The following is an 18,948-nucleotide window of genomic DNA, read 5'->3' as shown; positions in this document are numbered from 1 at the left end:
CTCCACCGCGCGCCCTGGGTCGCCGCGACAGCCACGCCAGCCAATGAGAAGCGCGCCGTGGCGGACGCTGACCAATGGGCTCGCGCGCCGGGGGGGCGTGTCCGGGCCGCGGGCCGGAGCGGGTCGTGCGCGCTGAGGAGGAGCCGCCGCCGTCGCCGTAGCCGCCGCCGCCGCCGCCACCGCTACCGAGGCTGAGCGGATCCGTTAGCGTCGCGCCGTCGCCGCCCGCCCGCCTCGGAGCAGCCCCGGGCCCGCCCGTCAGCGTCCAGGTGAGGCGGGGGCCTTCGGCGGCGCGGGACTGGGTAGGCCGCCGCAGGCCTGAGCTTGCCTAGCCGGGCCGCGGGCGTCCGCGGGCCTGCACCGGCCGAGGCCCAGGCCGCGCCGAGCCGGGAGGGGACGCGCGCGGGTCGCGCTGGGCGGGCGGGGGCTGGCCGGTGTGAGCGCCGGAGACAGGCCCTGGGCCGGATTCCTCGGCTGCCGCGAGGGGCGGGCGAGGGGGACCCGGCGTGGGCACGCGCCTGCCTGCCGGGCTCCACCGCCGGGGCCCGGGTAGTCTTGGAAGCCGGGCATCCGGGGGTGGGAGAGCGGAGCCAGAGGTGAGGGAGTGGGGTGAGCGCTTTCAGCGCGCAGAGGTCACGGCCCACCCGCTCGATCCCCTGGGAAATCCCATAGATTCTTTTGTGGTCGTTGTCAGAGGACCACGGCCGACCTGAGGTCCTTTGAGAAGTGTGCAAACCCTTCAGTATTTATGGGAGTCCTAGGAAAATATGTATTTTTTGAACGCCATCTCTAACAAAGCTGTTTTTGAGGCGGGGGACGTTTGGATTTGTAAAATGTGTGTGTGTGTGTGTGTGTGTGCGCTGAAAAGACAAACTACAGGTAAATGAACAATGGGGGATGGATGTTCTTCCTTTTCCGGAGTCCTCTGCCGCTAGGCTTATTAAAATGGTTTCTAAAACCTACTGTGTGCACAGCAGGTGGGGAAGAACTTCTGCCTGTGCCTCCCGCTGGAGGGTTAGAGCCCCCCTTACGGAAAGTATTCATGTGGGATCCGGATGGCCAGTGCTCCAGAAGTGGGAAGATGGGGAGGAGAATCAACTAGAGAAGGGTTTCTCAACCTTGGCATTCCTGACATTTTAGGTCTGATCATTCTTGGTTTCGGGGGGCTGTTCTGTGCATTGTGGGATGTTGAGTAGCATCCCTGACCTCTACCCTTTAGGTGCCAGCAGCATTCCCCTCCCCCCAGTTGTGAAGATCAAAAACGTCTTCACATTGCCAAGAGTCAGTCTCTCTCTCTCTCTCTCTCTCTCTCTCTCTCTCTCTCTCTCACACACACACACACACACACACACACACACTCACATGTGAGAGCCACTACTGGACTAAATGATCTCCCACTAAAAGTTCCTCCAGCCCCATCCCTGACGCCTCAGGATCCAAGGCTCCCAAGACATTGAACAAACTCACTTGTGGGGGCCTTCGTTTTCTTACCTGTAAAACAGGATTGACAAGAATATTGCGGTGCAGATTTAAGGGTGTGGGAAGCCCCTAGCACTGTGCGTGGCCTGTGAGTGGCAGGCACTGAATAAATGAAGTTATAAATCATTACCAGTACTTAGTGAGGAAGGATTTATTTTGTGCTTGACACTTCACAGACATTGATCTCCAACACTGGAGGAAGGTGCTGTTACAATTTTCATTTTTAGGGACAAAGAAACTCAGGCTTAAATGGATCACTTGATAGGACCAGTCTCACACAGCAAAGTGGCTGAGGTAGGATTTGAACTCAGGCCCTCTGACTCAGAAGAGTTCTTATTACTCTTAACCATCGTGTTTTATTGTTCTTATAGTTGCAAAAGGTCCGGGGGACCCAAGAGGAATTCCATTTAGTTGTCATTGAACATCTGTGTGCAAAGCACTGTGCTGGGGTCTGTTATAAAGCTCTGCAACTTCAAGGTCTACAAAGAGGCCAAGGTATATGAACATCTCAAAATGTGGAAATAGATCATGTTTATGTTGAAACACTGGTTTTGAGGGGACAGAATTTCCGTTTCAATGTTTTAAATCTGACGTCATGGGGCAGCAAGAGGAGAATTAAGAAAATAGTGTCTTTCTGATGCTTGCTTTATTGCTTCTCTCACTCCTTGCCTCCCATTTCTATTGTTTTTTCACACTCCAGCAAGAGTTGTCTTAAATGCAGATCTGATCGTGTCAGTCCTGATTAAAAGTCTTTGGGCAGAAAAAGGCAAATTAATTTTTAAACCTATTTAGGTGGCTTAAAAGCTAAAGTTTGGGATTCCAGGTCTTTCATATTCTAACCCTTTTTGATTTCACCTGCACATAGACCCCAAACTCCAATGCTCACTCTGCCTGTTGCCCCCACTGCCTGGAATGCCGTTTTCCTCCACCTAGAGATCTCTTTGTTTTGCTGTGTGGCTCAGGGCAGCGCTCATTCACCATTCAAGCCTCCTGTGACTGCCACTTTTTCTCTACCCCCACCAGAATCAACTGTTCCCTCGTTTGTGTACCCATCCATTCAATTTATTGAATCCAATTCAATGCTAAATGGTGAGAGAAGTGCAGTCGCAGCCTTCGCCCCTAGGTGGCAGTAGTGAAGCAGAGAGGCTGACCTGAGACTTTGGGTCAGGGGAAGATGGGAGGAAGCCAGCCTACAGAAGGGAAGTGAGTCTTGATTCCCCTTTTTAACCAACTCTCCCTGCTCCGGTGCTATGTCCCAGGCGCTGGGCTGGGCTCTGGGCAGTGGTGATTACATTATGGGCATAGATTGTTGTAGCTCACTCTGGTAAGTGTGGTGATGATTATAACTGGCTGATGTGAAACCACGAAAAAGGACACTGGTAACCAAGCCTTGGTGGGCAAAGGAGATCACAGAGTACTTCCCGGAGGAAGAGAAGCATGTGTACTGGGGAGGAGTTCGCTGAGCAAGGACCATGGGGAAGGTCTGTGCAAGATGCAGGAACAGCACTGGCAAAGGCACAGAAGTGGGAACACTTTGGTTTGTTCAGGAACCCACATGGGGTCTGGTACCTCAGGGGCAAGAACGGTGAAGTGAGTCGCTTGGCGGATGTGCAGAGGGCGTGGATGTTGTCCTGTCGGCCACACCAGTGAGGCTGTTAAGCAGTTACAGTCCACAGAGTGAAGGAGTCAGATCTGTGCGCGGGATGAAGAGTTGGAGGGGACTTTGCTGACGGTTAGCAAACCAGTTAGGAGTGGGTTCCTTTCTGTTGGATAAGAAAAGTTGGGGCTATGACCCTGGGCTGCAGTGATAGGGAAAGAGAGGGGACGGGTTTGAGACGTAGTTAGGAGCTAAAGATGCAGGACTCCGTAGGTATTCACATATGATATGGGATGTGAGCAAGAGACGAATGATTCCAGGTCTCTGCCTGAGTGACCAGTAGATGAACATTGGTCACTAAGAAAAACAAGGGGAGAGAAGGAGCAGTTTAGAATGGGGACATAAACAGGAAAGAACATCACTCAAGTCGAATGTGTGTGCATGGGTATATGGACAGTGAAGCTTGACGGTGGCAGAAAGCAGTGTCCATGTCCCTGTGTGTTGAGGGGACTCACTTAGATGATCACTGTCCATCTCCACTAGACCCGAAGCCTCTCTACATTGGCCACGTCTATCATCACACTTTTGTCGCCTACAAACATGATACATAACTGCTTGTTCGTTGTCATGGGGAACAGGGAGAAGTGAAAGAAATTGCTTCCTCAGGAACTTACAACCTGAACTGGGGAGAAAAGATATAGATGTGTCAGATTCAAGAAAAGGTTGAAGCAGCAGGTCATAACAGCATTGAGAGTGTGGAAAAAAATGATTGTTGTTCGGTTATTGGTTTTGATGAAAGCGCTTGCGTCCAAACTGGTCATTGTGACCAGACAAGTATGGGCAAGAGTTTCCAGGTGCAGCCAGAGTAGCCCAAGTGAATAAAAGAGGAGGGCACAAGGAGCCTGGAAATCTGAGTGGACTGTTTTGGGCTGGCAGAGGGTCAGGAGATGAACTTGGAGCTAAATCTAGAAAAGTATGCCAGGATAGAAGGTTTGGGGGCACAATCAAGAAGTGATCCTGGAAGATTGCTTTTCTGGAGAAGAAACAAGGATGGGCAAACCAGTCAAGAGGCTTTTGTAGTACTGAGGTGGCCTGGTTATGGCCTGAACTTGAGGGTTGGGACAGAAACTGCTTCTTTATCTTATATCCCAGTGCTTGCTCTGCACCTGGCGTGTGGTCAGCACTCCATGTATGCTAGGGGAAGGAAGGGTTAGAATGGAGCTCAGAAGTGAGTGAGTCTAGCCACCTGTCAGAGACATTTATGCCTGAGGAAAGAGTAACAGGAGAGGGAACAGTCCAGAACCCAATGGCGAGACTGATGTCATCATGAACAGAAACAGGGAGACAGGAGACAAAAGAGGAATGATTTGGAGGGAAAAGACTCAAGTTGGATTTCGAGACAGTTTCTTAGGTACAGGTGATAGAGAGAAGTGGCTTAGAAGACGTGTATGTGCCACCAAATGAAGTAATTCATGGAGAGGAGGAGGTTTGAAGAGGGGCCAAGGACTAGTGGGGAAGAGATAAGGGTGCTTGCAACTGGAGAGACAGGGAGGTCAGAGGCCAGGGACACACCTTCACCTCAAATTTGTTACTAAATTGGGAGTGAGGGGATAGGACTTGAATAAGGTCATGTCTGGTGAACAGATTAAGAGACCAGCTGAGCGTGGCCAGTTGGCTCAGTTGGTTAGAGCGCAGTGCTCATAACACCAAGGTCACCAGTTCGATTCTCTCATGGGCCAGTGAGCTGCACCCTCCACAACTAGAGTGAAAACAATGGCTTGACTTGGAGCTGAGCAGCGCCCTCCTCAGCTAGATTGAAAAAAACAAAACAAAACAATGACTTGACTTGGAGCTGATGGGTCCTGGAAAAACACACTGTTCCCCAATATTCCCCAGTTATAAAAAAAAAAAAAAAAAAAAAGGCCAGCTGATTTATCCCAGGTTATCTGTGTGATTGAGCAGAGAACTATGAAGGAGCTCTTCCATTTTCCATGAGATGCTGTGATGGTGTAATCATACTGGCTTCTGTGGAACCCCGTGCCATTAGAAATGGCATCAAAGGTGTGGATTGTTTCTAGGGTCCCAAAGCAACAGAGTTGAATGTTCCTTAGTGAACCTGGAGGCGGGTGGTGAAGTGGGTGCTTACCGAGTGTCAAGAACTGTGATGGTAACATTCCCATTTTGCAGATAAGGAAACTGAGCTCCAGGAAAGGAAGTGACAGACCCACAGTAGTTCACCTGATTAGTAGTAGGGTTAGTATTGGAGCTCAGATCTGCCAGGCTCCGAAGCCCATGGGTTTTTCCTGCCTGTACCATGTTCCTTTACAGTTCTGTGCAAGAGCTCTAGAGTGGCCCTGACCAGTCAAGAAGAAGTAGGAACTCTTAGCCGGGCTGTGAAGCTGATCATACCCGTTTGGGCCCAGGGGGCACTTCAACTGGGCCAGATACTGGGCTTCACCTGATCTGCTTTTACCCCAGGCGTCCGAGGGTGGCAGATACGGAATTGCTGTGACTTAGCTGGAGCCACCCCAGCCAAGCGGCTTTCCCCTCCCTCCATGGGCTGTCGGAAGGGGCGAATAAGAAAACGTGTACTGTGTCCATCTGAGCCTTCACCTCTTACAGCAGTTTTAATTGGGTCAGGTGGTGCGTTCAGTTTTTTTCCTGGCATCAGAGCGTTTCCTGGGGGACCTTACATTCCCAGTACCCTGAAGAACTCAGAATTTTACATCTGGAGAGGACCTTAGAAATAATTGAGTCCAGGCACCATCACATGATATGTGAAGTGTCAAGGTTGAGCCTGAGGATACATTTGATTGTTTTAGTTTTATTCTCGCTCAAGTAGTTTAGAAAGCCTGCTCTGTGACTATAAAATGAGACAGATTCTCAAGGGTGCCCAATGGAAACCAGTCCTGCTGCTTTGCGTTAAGTACCACCTATATATATTTTTATGTCAGTTGTATGTATATCTCTCCCTTATATATGCAGTAGGTAGACTGCTGATGAGAATGTCATTGCTGAAGTCACACAGACAACCAGGATTGTTTAAAATAGTGTGATGGGGCTGCAAACCTCAGATCATCCAAACAGAACTTCTCCAGGATGCGTGCAGTTAACTGAAGATGTTTCTAAATCAGCAGGAGTCATTTTGATAAATTCAGAGTTTTCCTTTTTGCTCCCTGCAATTGGTTTTGATTCTGTGGGATGGGATGGTACTTATTGTCATCCTAAAAAAGTAAGATTCTGAATGTATTAATAGACTGTCAGGACAATTTCCAGCTGCCCTTCTTTAATGTAAAAGAATGTACTAACTACACATGATTCCTGGGTGAGTCTGAGACCCAGTGTCTGTCCCTCTCCCCTGACCCCACCCCGCGTACCTATATGGTTTGCACCTATGGTTTGCACCTATGGTTTGCTAGTTACCCTGGGTTTGCCTGCTGACCCTTAGGTGACAGTGATGCAGCCCTGTCCCTCAAGGCTCTCACCGATGAGATGGACGAAAAACAAATAATTAAGAGTCAGGGTGATTTGTACTGTGATAAAGGTTTACACCAATGGTGTACGGGTGCTGAGAATGAGAGTGACCTATTGTCCTGAGAGACTTTCTAAAGGTGAGTGAGGAAGTGATGGAGAGGCATGCGAACCTGCAAAGGAAGCAGCTGTGCCAGAGGCACATGAAGGTCTGTGGCCTGCCAGGGGAGAAGCTCGTGAGGGCAGTACGGGCTGCAGCAGCAGGCTGGGCCTCAAGGTGAAGGGCGTTGGGTTTCATCCTTGTTCTGGAGTGACAATTGGAGGCCAGACCCTGTCACTTGTTAACAGTGTAATGACCAACCAGGAGTACAGTAATGTCAGCTCGGAGCCTTGGTGGGTAGTGACACCACAAAGGGGAGGAGCCAGCTGGATGGGGCTGAACGTGTTGACCTGGAGGTGTCTCCAGAACTTCCTCGTGGAGAGACAGGCCGAGTGAGAGGCAAGCTGAGAGACTGCCAGACGTGGCTGCGAGCTGGAAGTCATTGGTTGTCAGGCAGAGATGAAGGCCTGGCTGTGGCTGGTGCTTTTGGGGACAGAAGCTGGTTTAGAACAGGTGAGGGGAATGGACCCGGAGAGCAAGGTGGAGTGGCCTCGAAGCCCTGGGAAACTGTGGTCTTGGGGTTTTAGTTTCTCCCTTGATGCCAGTTGACCAAGAACTGGGCCTACAGGGGGTGGGGGTGCTGCTCAGCCCCTGACTGGGTGTCAGGAGAAGCCAGCATGCTGAGGAACAGGGCTGCAAAGCCGAAAGTGCACTTTGTAAATGTTTGAAAATTTATATTTTTTAATTCATTCTCTTTGGTGTAGAGTTCTTTGAGTTTTGACAAATGTAGAATCAAGTGATTACCACCATGATCAAGATATCAGAAAGTTCCATCACCCAAGAAACAAAAATATATTGACCCTCAAACAACGAGAGGGTCAGGGGTACCAACTGCCTGCACAGTCAAAAATCCTCGTGTAACTGAAGTGACCCTCTGCATACACAGATTCCCGACAGCAGCTCGAAAATGCTTATTCCCTCAGTGCTCCCCGTGCAGCAGCCCTTCTCCTGTTCCTAGCCTCTGGCAACCACTGATCTAGTACCTCTGGTTTGCCTTTTCCAGAATAGAATCATACAGGGTCTGGTTTCTTCCCCTCAGCAAAATGTTTTTGAGATTCATACAAGTTGTGTTCATCGGTAATACCTTTTTATTGCTGAGTAATAGTCCATTGTATGGTGTACCATAGTTTATCCACTAACATGAGGCTTAAAGGACTTTTGGGTGGTTATGAATAAAGCTACTATAAACATTTGTGTACAGGTTTTTATATGAACATGACTTTCATTTATTTCTCTTGTATGAAGACTAGGAGTAGGACGGGGTCATATGGCGAATGTATGTTTAATTGTAAGAAACTGCCAATCTGTTTTCCAAAGTGGCTGTAACATTGTTACATTTCTACCAGCAGTGTATGAAAGTTCTTGTTTCTCCACATCCTCACCAGAACTTGATATTGTCTGTTTTCTTATTGTTTGCTTGGTTTTGTTTTTGTTTTTTTTGTGTGTATGTTTTAAATTATAGTTGACATCCAATATTATATTAGTTTCAGGTGTTGTTTGCTTCTGTTTTATTTTGTTTTAGCCTTTATAAATGGCTGGTGGTATCTTGATTTTCATCCTAGATGGGGAGTATTATCTTGATGTGGTTTTAATTTGTATTTCTCTAATAACTAATGATGTTGAGCTTTTTTTCACATGTTTATTTGCCATCCATGCAGTATTTGTTCATCTTTTGCTATTTTCTAAATTGGGTTGTTTGTTTTCTTATTGTTAAATTTTGAGAGTTCTGGATACAGGTCCTTTTTCAGATACGTGATTTGCAAATATTTTCTTCCAGTCTATGGATTGTAATTTTCCTAGCAATGTCTTTTGCAGAGCAAATTTTGTTTTGTTTTGTTTTTAAGATTTTTTATTGGGGAAGGGGAACAGGACTTTATTGGGGAACAGCGTGTACTTCCAGGACTTTTTTCCAAGTCAAGTTGTTGTCCTTTCAATCTTAGTTGTGGAGGGTGCCGTTCAGCTTCAAGTTGTTGTCCTTTCAGCCTTAGTTGTGGGGGGCGCAGCTCAGCTCCAGGTCCAGTTGCCATTGCTAGTTGCAGGGGGCACAGCTTACCATCCCTTGCAGGAGTCGAACCGGCAACCTTGTGTTTGAGAGGACGCGCTCCAACCAACTGAGCCATCTGGGAGCTCAGCGGCAGCTCATCTCAAGGTGCCGTGTTCAATCTTAGTTGCAGGGGGTGCTGCCCACCATCCTTTGCGGGACTCGAGGAATTGAACTGGCAGCCTTGTGGTTGAGAGCCCACTGGCCCATGTGGGAATCGAACCGGCAGCCTTTGGAGTTAGGAGCACGGAGCTCTAACCGCCTGAGCCACCAGGCCCGCCCACAAAAGTTATAAATTTTGATGATACCCATTTTCTCAATTTCTTTTAAATGAATTGAGCCTTTGGTGTGGTATCTAAGAAATCTTTGCCTCACCCAATGTCACAAAGATTTTCTAGAAATTTTCTATTTTCACATTTTGGAACAGAGGTCGGCATACTTTTGCTATAAAGAGCCATATGGTAAATATTTTCAGCTTTGTGAACCATATGCTGTGTCACAACTACTTAACTCTGTTGTTATAGCACAAAGGCAGCCACAGACAATACATAAACAAATGAGAGTAGCTGTGTACCAGTAAAACTTTATTTGTAAAAACAGGCAGTGGGCCACATTTGGCCCTCAGGCCATGGCTGGCCAACCACTATTTTAGAAAGTTAACTTTTTACCAGGCGTAGAGGACGCCCGTGTCTGAGTTATGAGAATGGGGTAATGATTGCCAACTTCATCATCCTTGAAGGCAGGGTGAGGGAGAAGGCAGAAGAGCAGGTGCCTAACTCAGAACAAGGGTGAAGAGAGGGATAAAGTAAAATAGAGGAAGGAGGAGGAGAAATGTTTGAATCACATTTGGACCAAACTTCAGTGTGCATTTTAAGTTTTCAGAGTTTACCCTTGCACTTTGGTTCAGGCTTCAGCAGATGTTTTTGTTTGTTTTTGAGCTAATGATCTCAAAGTCTCCTAGCCACAGACGGCGTAATAGATTTGTGGAGGTTTTCATGATTAAACCGGATAATGGTGGTGGTCCTGTGCTTGCTACCGAAAATGGGTATTTATCTAACCATCCCCCATTAATGCATATTTAGATTAGATTCAGAGTTTTACCTTTTCCAGCCAGGGGGTGCGTGTTCCTTGTACATATTTCCATGCACTTGTATTATTTCTGTAGAGCAGAACCCCACGGTTCTGAGTCAAAGGGTAGAATTCACATTAAAAATTTTGGTAGGCACTGCCAAGTTATTCTCCAAAAAGGTGGTACCATGTCACATTCATATCAACAGTGTGTGAGTGTTTCCCCCTTTGCATTAGATTTAATCCATCTGACAGGCAGAAAGTAGCATCTCTTTTCATTTCGCATTTTCTTCCTTATTTGTGAACTTGAGCTTTCCATGGTTTCATAGCCACTTGAATTGCTGCCATCTATTAGTTGCAGCTCATATTCTGTGTCCACCTCTCTGCTAGTGATATGTCATTTTTTTCTTATTAATTTGTAGGTGTTCTGAATGGAATTTTCTCAAACTCGGCAGTATTGACATTTTGAGCTGGATAGTTCTTGGGGAGGCGGGGGGGCTATCCTGAGCCTTGTGGAATGTTTAATAGCATCCCTGCCACTAATTGCAAGTGGCATCCCCTCCCCCAGTTGTGATCATCAGAAATGTCTCCATACATTGACTGTCCAGTGTTCCCTGGGTGCAGAATCACCCAGATGAGAACCACTGATTTAAGTAATATAATAAGTAGCAAGTACACTTGACCCTTGAACAACTCAGGGGTTAGGACTCCAACCTCTGGTATAAAAATACAGTTGACCCTTGAACACCACGGATTTGGACTGTGTGGGTCCACTAAAGGCATTGCAAAGCTTGCACGCTTTTAGTCTGGAGTTAAGGTCAACTGTATTTTCTCCCAGTCTGCTGCTTGTCTGTTTCTGATGCCTTTTGCCACACAGAAGTTTTTAATCTTATGAAGTCTAACTTTCCAATCTTTTCTTTTATGGCTTTTGATATATCCTACTTTATGAAGATCAGGGAGCATAGAACATTTTCAAATAAGTAAAAGAAATGCTGGGAGATTGAACTAATGTTCTACGTTGTGTATAGTCTGAAGCAAGTTCAAGAGTGGCAGGTAGAAAAGACCTGAGTGTTTCCAGTAGGAAACAACAAACCACATCCAGTTCTTCTCTCAGCGTTGATTCCGGGAGGACATGCCGCGCAGGAGATGTGTTTGGGTTTTTATGTAACCACTGGCAGGGCTATTTTAAAAGAAGGCTGAGTGCTCCTGACAGTGGGCGCTGGGTGTTCAAGCGTAAAAGCGGAACTGGGCAGCAGGGATCTGGAGAAGGGGGTGGGCTGCCTCCTGAGACCTCCAGGCTGGTGGGCGGCAAGATCTCAGACGCTTTTCGGCCATGGGGGTGGGTTGGGGAGGGTTGAGTACCTGTGTATGTAGAGGCAGGGACATGGGACAGCTCAGGTTAGGAAGCCGTGCCTGTGAGCAAGCCCAGTGTGAGCTGTGCTCTCAGAAGGAGTGGTCTTGGCACTCTCAGTCGCACTGATCCACACTCTTCTCCAAAGCTGTCACTTTGCTCTGATGTTTGTCACTGGAAGTAAAGACTTCTGCAGGCGGTTAATGACATTCCAAAGCCTGCAAGCTCTCAAGACCAACTTTCTCTCACTGCTAGAAAAACCCTAAGCTTCCAAGCTCAATCGCGATGGCCTTTGGCAGAAAGGGATGCAAAGGACCATTGCCTGCCTGCTCGAGGACAGACAGGGTGGGTTGGACATCGCAGGCTCGTCAGTATCCAGCTGCATCGATAGTGCACGTGGAGGCCAGAGGAAGCGGAAATCTTTGGAACGCTCTCGAGAGACAAACTAAACACTGCACAGGAGCTTGAATGACAGTGCTAAAATTGTTTTTGTACGAATATGTCTCTGAAGGCCTCTTAGTAAGTGGAAATGGTTGAACTTGGACTTTTGGTTTAATAGACTATTTTTTAGAGCAGTTTTTGGTTTACAGAAAGACTGTGAAGAAAGTACAGAGTTTCCGGATACCTGTCCTCCAACCCAAAGTTCCCCTATTATTCACGTCTCGCATTAGTGTGGTACGTTGTTGTAATGATGAGCCAGTACTGATACCGTGCGTGTTACTGACGCCTGCAGTTGCCTGAGAGTTCCCTCTTGGTGGTGTACATTCCATGGGTTTAGACAAATACAGCAAGATGTGTATCCACTGTTATAGTGTCGTGCAGAACAGCTTCCCGGCCCTAAAAATCCTCTGTGCCCCTGCCTGTTTATCCCTCCTCCCCCGCCCCCCAACTCCCGGAAACCACTCGTTTTACTGTCTCTACAGTTTTGCCTCTTTCACAGTGTCATATAATTGGGATCATACAATATGTAGCCTTTCAAGCTGTTTTCTTTCATTGAGGGACATGCATTTAAGGTTCCCTCATGTCTCTGTGGCTTCATAGCTCATTTCTTTTTATCCCCGAGTGTAGATACCCCCGAGTGTTCTATCCTCCATTGTGTAGATGTTTGTTTCTCCATTCGCCTACTGAAGGACGTCGTGGCTGCTCCCAGGTAGAGGGCAGTTGTGCAGGAAGCTGCTGTCAACATCTGTGTGCAGGTTTTGTGTGGACATGAGTTGAACTCAGTGTTAAAGAGGAAACTTACGTGCTAGTGCAGTCATGAGTTTTGCCTCACGTGCTGCAACATGAACATTAGGAATTTACTCGCTTTTTTGTTTTCCCCCTGCAGATTTTTTAAAAATACAATGTCTAATGGTTATGAAGACCACATGGCCGAAGACTGCAGGGATGACATCGGGAGAACGAACTTGATCGTCAACTACCTCCCTCAGAACATGACCCAGGATGAGCTGCGAAGTCTGTTCAGCAGTATTGGTGAAGTGGAATCTGCAAAACTTATTCGGGATAAAGTCGCAGGTAAAGGAACGCAGCCGTTTTTGTAGAGGGGGTGCTTGTGGCCGTCCTGCTAAGCACTGTCTTCTCTGGCTGTGACGGCAGCGCCCCTGACTGCAGAAGAGCCGCAGCCTTGCAGAGATGCTTGTGAAGTTTCATTTGTATCTCAAACATTACTTTGCCATCGCCCTGCTGTAAGATTGGATGTAGGTTCCCAAAACAGGAAAAATTCACTGTTAGAGAGCGTGTCCAAAGTAAGGGGGTGGGAGGGGAGGAAACATGAGGAGACGCCAGAAATGGGGTCTGCTCCGAGAGCTGGAAGGGACCAGCAGCCTGGCGAGGGCCCACCTGTGGAAGGGACTCTGGCCAGCGCCCTGCCCCGGGCAGGCCCAGCCCTGTATTCCCAGGCCCACAGCAGAATGCTGAGTCCCCCATGGTTGACCTTTCGTTAGGTGTGGGCCACCCTGACTGCTGACCCACCATCACCTTGAACATCTGAAATCCACCAAGCTTGAACTCAGTGTGGGGGGCGGGAGCAGGGCAGCAGCCCAGCAGGCCGGGTGTGGGGTTGGCAGGCCACTCAAAGCCCCACTCCCCACTTTCTTGCAGTGTCTTCTAAGCATCAGTGTCCCCATCCATAGTGGGGGGTGGGGTGGCACCTACATCATAAGGGTTTGTGGAAGGCCTGGTAATAGAGCAGCCCCCATCCTGAGAGCATGGTTGCAATGGTTCTGGAGAAAAACATGGAAAGAACAGATACTATGAAGCACTTTTTCCTTTCTTTTCTCCTCGGGGAGGAACACTTCTAGGGAGCCCTGCTCTTCCTCCCCCTCTCCGCCTCTCCCCTCCTTCTCTTCCTCTCTCTCTTCTCCCCCCTTCCCCCTCTCTTCTCTGCTCTGGTGAGCTGAGGAATGGACAGTCCTTCCAGGACGCTGGGTTGTGGGACTATGATTCCCTACAGTGCAAACTAACTTCAAAGGAAACTTTTTATTATGGGAATATAATCATATCTTACTCAAATTTACATAAAAGTAGGGTAACATTGAACCCCATGTACCCATCGTCCTGCTTTGTTGACTCAGCATTTGCCCGTGACAGGACGATACCTGTCCCCAGCACGACCCCTAGAGAGGCCGACTGACGCGTATTGGGAGTTAGTTCGTCACAGCAGGATATGGACCTCAAAGTCTTTTAAGGACCCTTCCAATTTTGAGAGTGTGTGATTTAATAAATGTCTTCTAAATAGGAACTTCAGATAATACACAAAATTGAACAGTGTTAGAAGCCACTGTCATCTCCTAGTCCAGGAGACCTTCCTGAATAAGAGAATCTTTGTTCACAGGGGTTTTGAAATTCTCCTGTGCTGCTAACAAGTCTTGCCTTTTTCCATTTCCGTTCCAGTGGAAGGGGCCTTTCAGCCCCATTGCTGCTCCGCACCATTACTGTCCCCATTTTGATTTTGCGAGCATTCTCACGGTACCTGACTGGGTCTCTTCGCTTGTTGTGGTTTTCAAAGGAATGTGAGCTATGTTAACAGGAACACCTAGATTTGGTGAGATTGGCCTGGAGAGTAGAGGACTATGCAATCAATAAAAGTGTAATTTGAAAGTTATTTCAGTTCAGAGATAAACTTTTCTTATCTTTGGGCAAGATAAGTGCAGTGTACCAGAGTTGTAGAGTAGGTGGGCCTGGGCTCACATTTCACCTCAGCACCTTGCTAGCAGTTCTGAAATTGAATGAACGTAGCTTTATGAAAAACTTACTGTGTTCTCACTCTCCTGCCACCAGTGTGTGAAAAGTTTGCTGGCTGGTCCTGGGGCCCGGGCCTTACATTTCACTGCCCCTTTGTCCTTTTATTACACTGCTCTGGTGAAACCCCGGGCATGGTTATGTTAGTCCAGCTGCTTTCTCCTGGCCAGGCTCGGCTGCCCACCCCAGGGAGAGACAGGCGCCCTGTCGAATCAGATTGCCAACTGAGCTCAGCTAGCAAGGAGTCCTATCCCTGTCTCCTACAACAACCGTTTCAGAGGTTGTTTCCCCTCAGGCCCTTTTCATACCAGCTGATGACTGCCTCCTACTTCACAGTGAAAATAACAGCCATCTCTACCTCTGTCCTGCATCCTGTCCCTTCTTGGCACCCCAGGAGCCTCAGGCTATGCGAGTACCCACTTTTCTGGGTCTTCTCAAGATTGCCCTGTCAGCATTCAGCATTCACCAGTCTCTACTCTTTTTTAAAAAAATCCTTGCTAAGATTCTCTCCAACTTATATAGCTCAGGGTTTCTCCATTTGCTCACTACTGACTTTTAGGACTGGATAATTCATGTGGTGGGGTGTGAGGGGGGCGTCCTGTGCATTGTAGGATAGTGAGCAGCGTCCCTAATCTCCACCCACTAGATGCCAGTGACACTTTTCTGAGTTGTAACAACCAAAAAATGTCCCCAGATATTTCCAGGTATTCCCTGGGGGACAGAATCACTCATGGGTGAGAACCACTGCTCTAGCTGTTGCCCTCTCTCTCCTCCTGTTTACAGAGCTGACAGATTGTCTCCTCTTCCTTCTGGAAGCTTCCTCTTCCCTTAGCGTCTGTGAGCCACCCACCCTGGCTCTCACCCAGCCCTGAAGCCTCGCTCTGTCTTTCTTACAGTCCCTTCCCAGCCGCTGACTTCAGCGGTCCTCAGGTTCATTGCCAGGCCTCTTCTTCCTAAGCCTACACTGTAGTAAGTGGATACGCCCCCACGGTTTAACTTCCCCTTCAGGTTGTCACCTCTTTCAACCACGAAGCTCCCCTGAGCTCCAGACCCCTCAGCTCCTCAAATTCAGTGTTTTCCAAACCGACCTTGACTCTCCTACCAGCCATCTGCTTGATTCCCGGTGTTCCTATCTTAATGGCTGGCATCATAGTCCACTTAGTGGCTCTGGTCAGAAATCTAAGCGTGACATTTAACGTGTGTCCCTGGCACTTGTCCTTCTGGATGCTTCCATCCCTTTTCCTTCTTCTCCCCTGCCTTCCTCCTAGACCAGGCCTCCTCATCCTCTGCTTGCACTAGCACTCTTGCCTCTTAGCTGACCAGCACACCCCCTCCAGACCATTCTCGCTGCAGCGAAGGAGTCTTTTTAACACTTCATATGTCACCCTGTAATTCACCTGCTTTTAAAACCCCTCAGTCCCAGGTCCCATCTGCTTTAGGATGCCTTCTCTGGTCTGACCCAGTCAGCTTTAGATGCTTCTCCTAGGTTCCCATGGAAACCAGTCAGACCTGCCGCATGGGTTTCCACACTGCACTGAAGTCGCAGCTTGCTTGTTCCATAGGTCCTTGTAGTTCTCGGAGGCAGGGACCCTGTTAATCTCTGCGTCCCCGGAGGCAGCCACAGTCTGTTGAAGGAATGAATGAATGAAAGGGTCTGGGGACTGGGGGGAATACAGATCAGCATGGACATTCATTCACCCAACAAATACGTACTGAGTGCCAGCCATGCGCCAGACCCTGGTGACAGGAGGCATGAGGGACAGCAGTTGGGATGCCGAGAATGTTTCACGTGTTGGCCTCAAGGATCAGAACGTTTCTGGCCAGCCAGGCCCCAGCCCCCATGTTGGGGACATGCGTTTGTTGCTGCCTGTTCCATCCACTGTCACTAGCTAGCCTTGCTGTGCAGCCCTGCCCTGCTGTCTGTTCTGGCGTCTGGTCCCTCTGCAGACACCATAAGGCCCACAGGGGATCAGGAGCCTGCCTCCACCCTCCTGGACTATCTGTCTTGCTGGCCATTTGGTCCCCAGCCTCAGGCCCAGCTTCACCCAGCTTCTGTTTTGGCTGTGTACCTGGTCAGGATAAAGCCCACACCCCTCCTGCAGCTCTCAAGTCTCCTGGGGACCTGTCCCTGTCATCCCAGCCATGGCACCCTCCACTTACCCTCCTCTCAGGCTGGACTGAGCTGCTTGTCATTTCCCAGACACACCTGCTCTTGCATTCTTGTGATTTCACAAATGCTGTTTCCTTGGTAGGAATGCCCTTCCACGCCTAATGAGCCTGACCACTTTTTTTTTCTTAATGAGAATCACTTTTGCTCCTTATAGAAAAAAATTTCATGTGAGACCAGCAGGAAGAAAAGTTTAAATTATCCGTAATACAGCCTTTGTTGTTCATGTTCTTCCAGACTTTTTTCTTTGTATGTTCCTGGTCATAGGTAAGTGTGTGCTTTTACAAAAATAGGCTCACACCACCCAAGCTGTATGGGGAACTTTTCTTCCTGCATCTGTGAACGTTTTTCTCTGTCGTTGAACGTAGCTGTCTCATCATCTCAATGGTTACGTAGTATTCTGGTGTGTGGAGGTTCTGAGTTTACCACGGTTTGCTGTGGCTGTTTTTCCATATTTGTAAGCCTCACTGAGATAAGTATCCTGGCACAAATCTTTGCTCACTGGTTATTTTCATAGAAAGTCTTCCTCGCAGTGAACCAACAGATGTGTGAGTGTGTACAGTTGTCCCCCCTTATCTGTGGTTCTGTGGTTTCGCTTTCCATGGTTCCAGTTGCCTGCGGTCAGCCGCTGTCCAAAAACATTACATGGAAAATTCTGGAAATAAACATTTCATAAGTTTTAAATTGCACATCATTCTGAATCGTGTGATGAAATCTCTCGATATCCTGCTTCATCCTGCCCGGGACATGAATCAGCCCTTTGTCCCTCGTGTCCCTCCACGCTGTGTACGCTCCCTGCCCGTGAGTCACTCAGTAGCCGTCTAGTCATCAGATCAGCTGTCACGGTATCGCAGTGCTTGTGTTTAAGTCCCCCTTATTTTACTTCATAGTGGCCCCAGAGCGCAAGAGTAGTGATGCTGGCAGTTCAGATTTGCCAAAGAGAAGCTGGAAAGTGCTTCCTTTAAGTAAAAGGTGTGTATGCAGAGGACAAAACAGTATATCTAGGGTCCGGTACTACCCGTGGTTTCAGGCATCCACTGGGGGTCTTGGAATGTGTCCCCTGAGGATAAGGCGGTACTGCGGTACTTTCTAAAAACGCTTGACCCATATCGCCAACTTGCCCTCCTGGGTGGGGGTGGGGGTGGGGGCGGGGGCGGGGTCCAGTTTAAATTCGGTTCCCTCCTGGCCATGCCATTCCCTAGGTGGGCAGGGTTTCTCATCCTTGCCAGCCTAAGTGAAAAATGACATCTGATCCTGGTAGTAATTTGCATTTCTAGGAAAGTTTATCTATTTTCACATACTTACTGGCTATTATACTCTTATAAAATACCCTTCTTGTCCTTGGCTCATTTTCTTTTGCAGCCGTTTGCTGTTATTTATTGCCTGATTAGTTCACTCATCCCCCTAATACCCAGTGTCTCCCTCAGTGAAATCTTCCCGTGAGCCCCCATAGACCTTTAAAGGAAGAGCTTGACTGCACCCGCCCGCTCACGTTGCAGACCCCATCCATAGGGTGCTCAACACCCTCCATCATGTACCCCAGGTTAACTGGAGAAACACTAAGGGATTAAAACAGTACATCTGGCTGCTGTGGTCTGCAAACGTACGATGAAATGCTGTGGAATCAGCTCTTGGTTTTAACCCTCTCCCAGAGAGAGAGGAGGTATGTTTGGAAACGGAAGAGCCCTGGTCCAGGGTTGCCCAACATGGCGTGAAGAGTGCTCCTCGCTGAGGCAGCCTTGACTTTTCTCCAGGCAGCGGTTCTTGGGGTGCTGGCCCCTGACCAGCAGCAGCACCTGGCTACTATGGGAAGAAACAAGTCTCGGGCCCCACCCAGACCCCACTGAATCAGCCAGGCCAGGTGTTTGAACATCTGTGGTTTAACCTTCTTGGAGGGAGGGCAATGCTGTGGTACAGGCAAGTCAGAGAAACAGAGCTGAGAAGCACTGGCCTGTGGCCAGAAGGTCACGCTTCCTACAATGTGGGGAAGTGAGAGCTGGGGGTGGTGCTGGCCTCTGGGACATCCCTTGATCTCAGACTCAGGGTTTACTTGTTCTTTATCCCTGTCCCTTCTCCCTCTTTCTTTCTTTCCCTTATCTTCCACGCCTCCGCTCTCCTCTACTTCTCCCCTTCAGGGGCTCTGGTGGCTCCCATCCCCAGACCGACTCCAGGCAGGCCCTGCCCTCCTCGAGCCCCAGCAGCCTGTGCACGATCCCTGTCCTGCCAGAGCTCTGCCCCTGAGCACCCCTGCTCCCCCGCCAGACCTCAGGGCCAGGCCTCAAGCTGCCCTCATTTGGGGCTGGTCTCCCATTGCCCGAAAGGGGGAAGGGGCAGCACCTGACCTGCCTTCATGGCCCTGAGTCTAGCAGGCTCA

The 18,948-nt window shown here is 48.8% G+C and overlaps 1 protein-coding gene across 1 annotated transcript in view; it reads left to right on the top strand.

The window, feature by feature from the left end:
- The first annotated feature begins 107 nt into the window (after window positions 1-107).
- Window positions 108-18,948, top strand: part of ELAVL1 (ELAV like RNA binding protein 1) — a 33,639-nt gene continuing 14,798 nt past the window's right edge. The window contains exons 1-2 of the mRNA XM_033134067.1: window positions 108-269; window positions 12,495-12,682. Of these exons, the coding sequence (XP_032989958.1) occupies window positions 12,511-12,682 (172 nt within the window). The 5' untranslated portion in view covers window positions 108-269; window positions 12,495-12,510. The remainder of the gene's footprint in view (window positions 270-12,494; window positions 12,683-18,948) is intronic.

Source organism: Rhinolophus ferrumequinum, chromosome 18, assembly GCF_004115265.2.
Source record: "Rhinolophus ferrumequinum isolate MPI-CBG mRhiFer1 chromosome 18, mRhiFer1_v1.p, whole genome shotgun sequence".
Lineage (NCBI taxonomy): Eukaryota > Metazoa > Chordata > Mammalia > Chiroptera > Rhinolophidae > Rhinolophus > Rhinolophus ferrumequinum.
The sequence above is the reverse complement of the archived record's forward strand: the minus strand, read 5'-3'. Positions and strand labels throughout refer to the sequence as shown.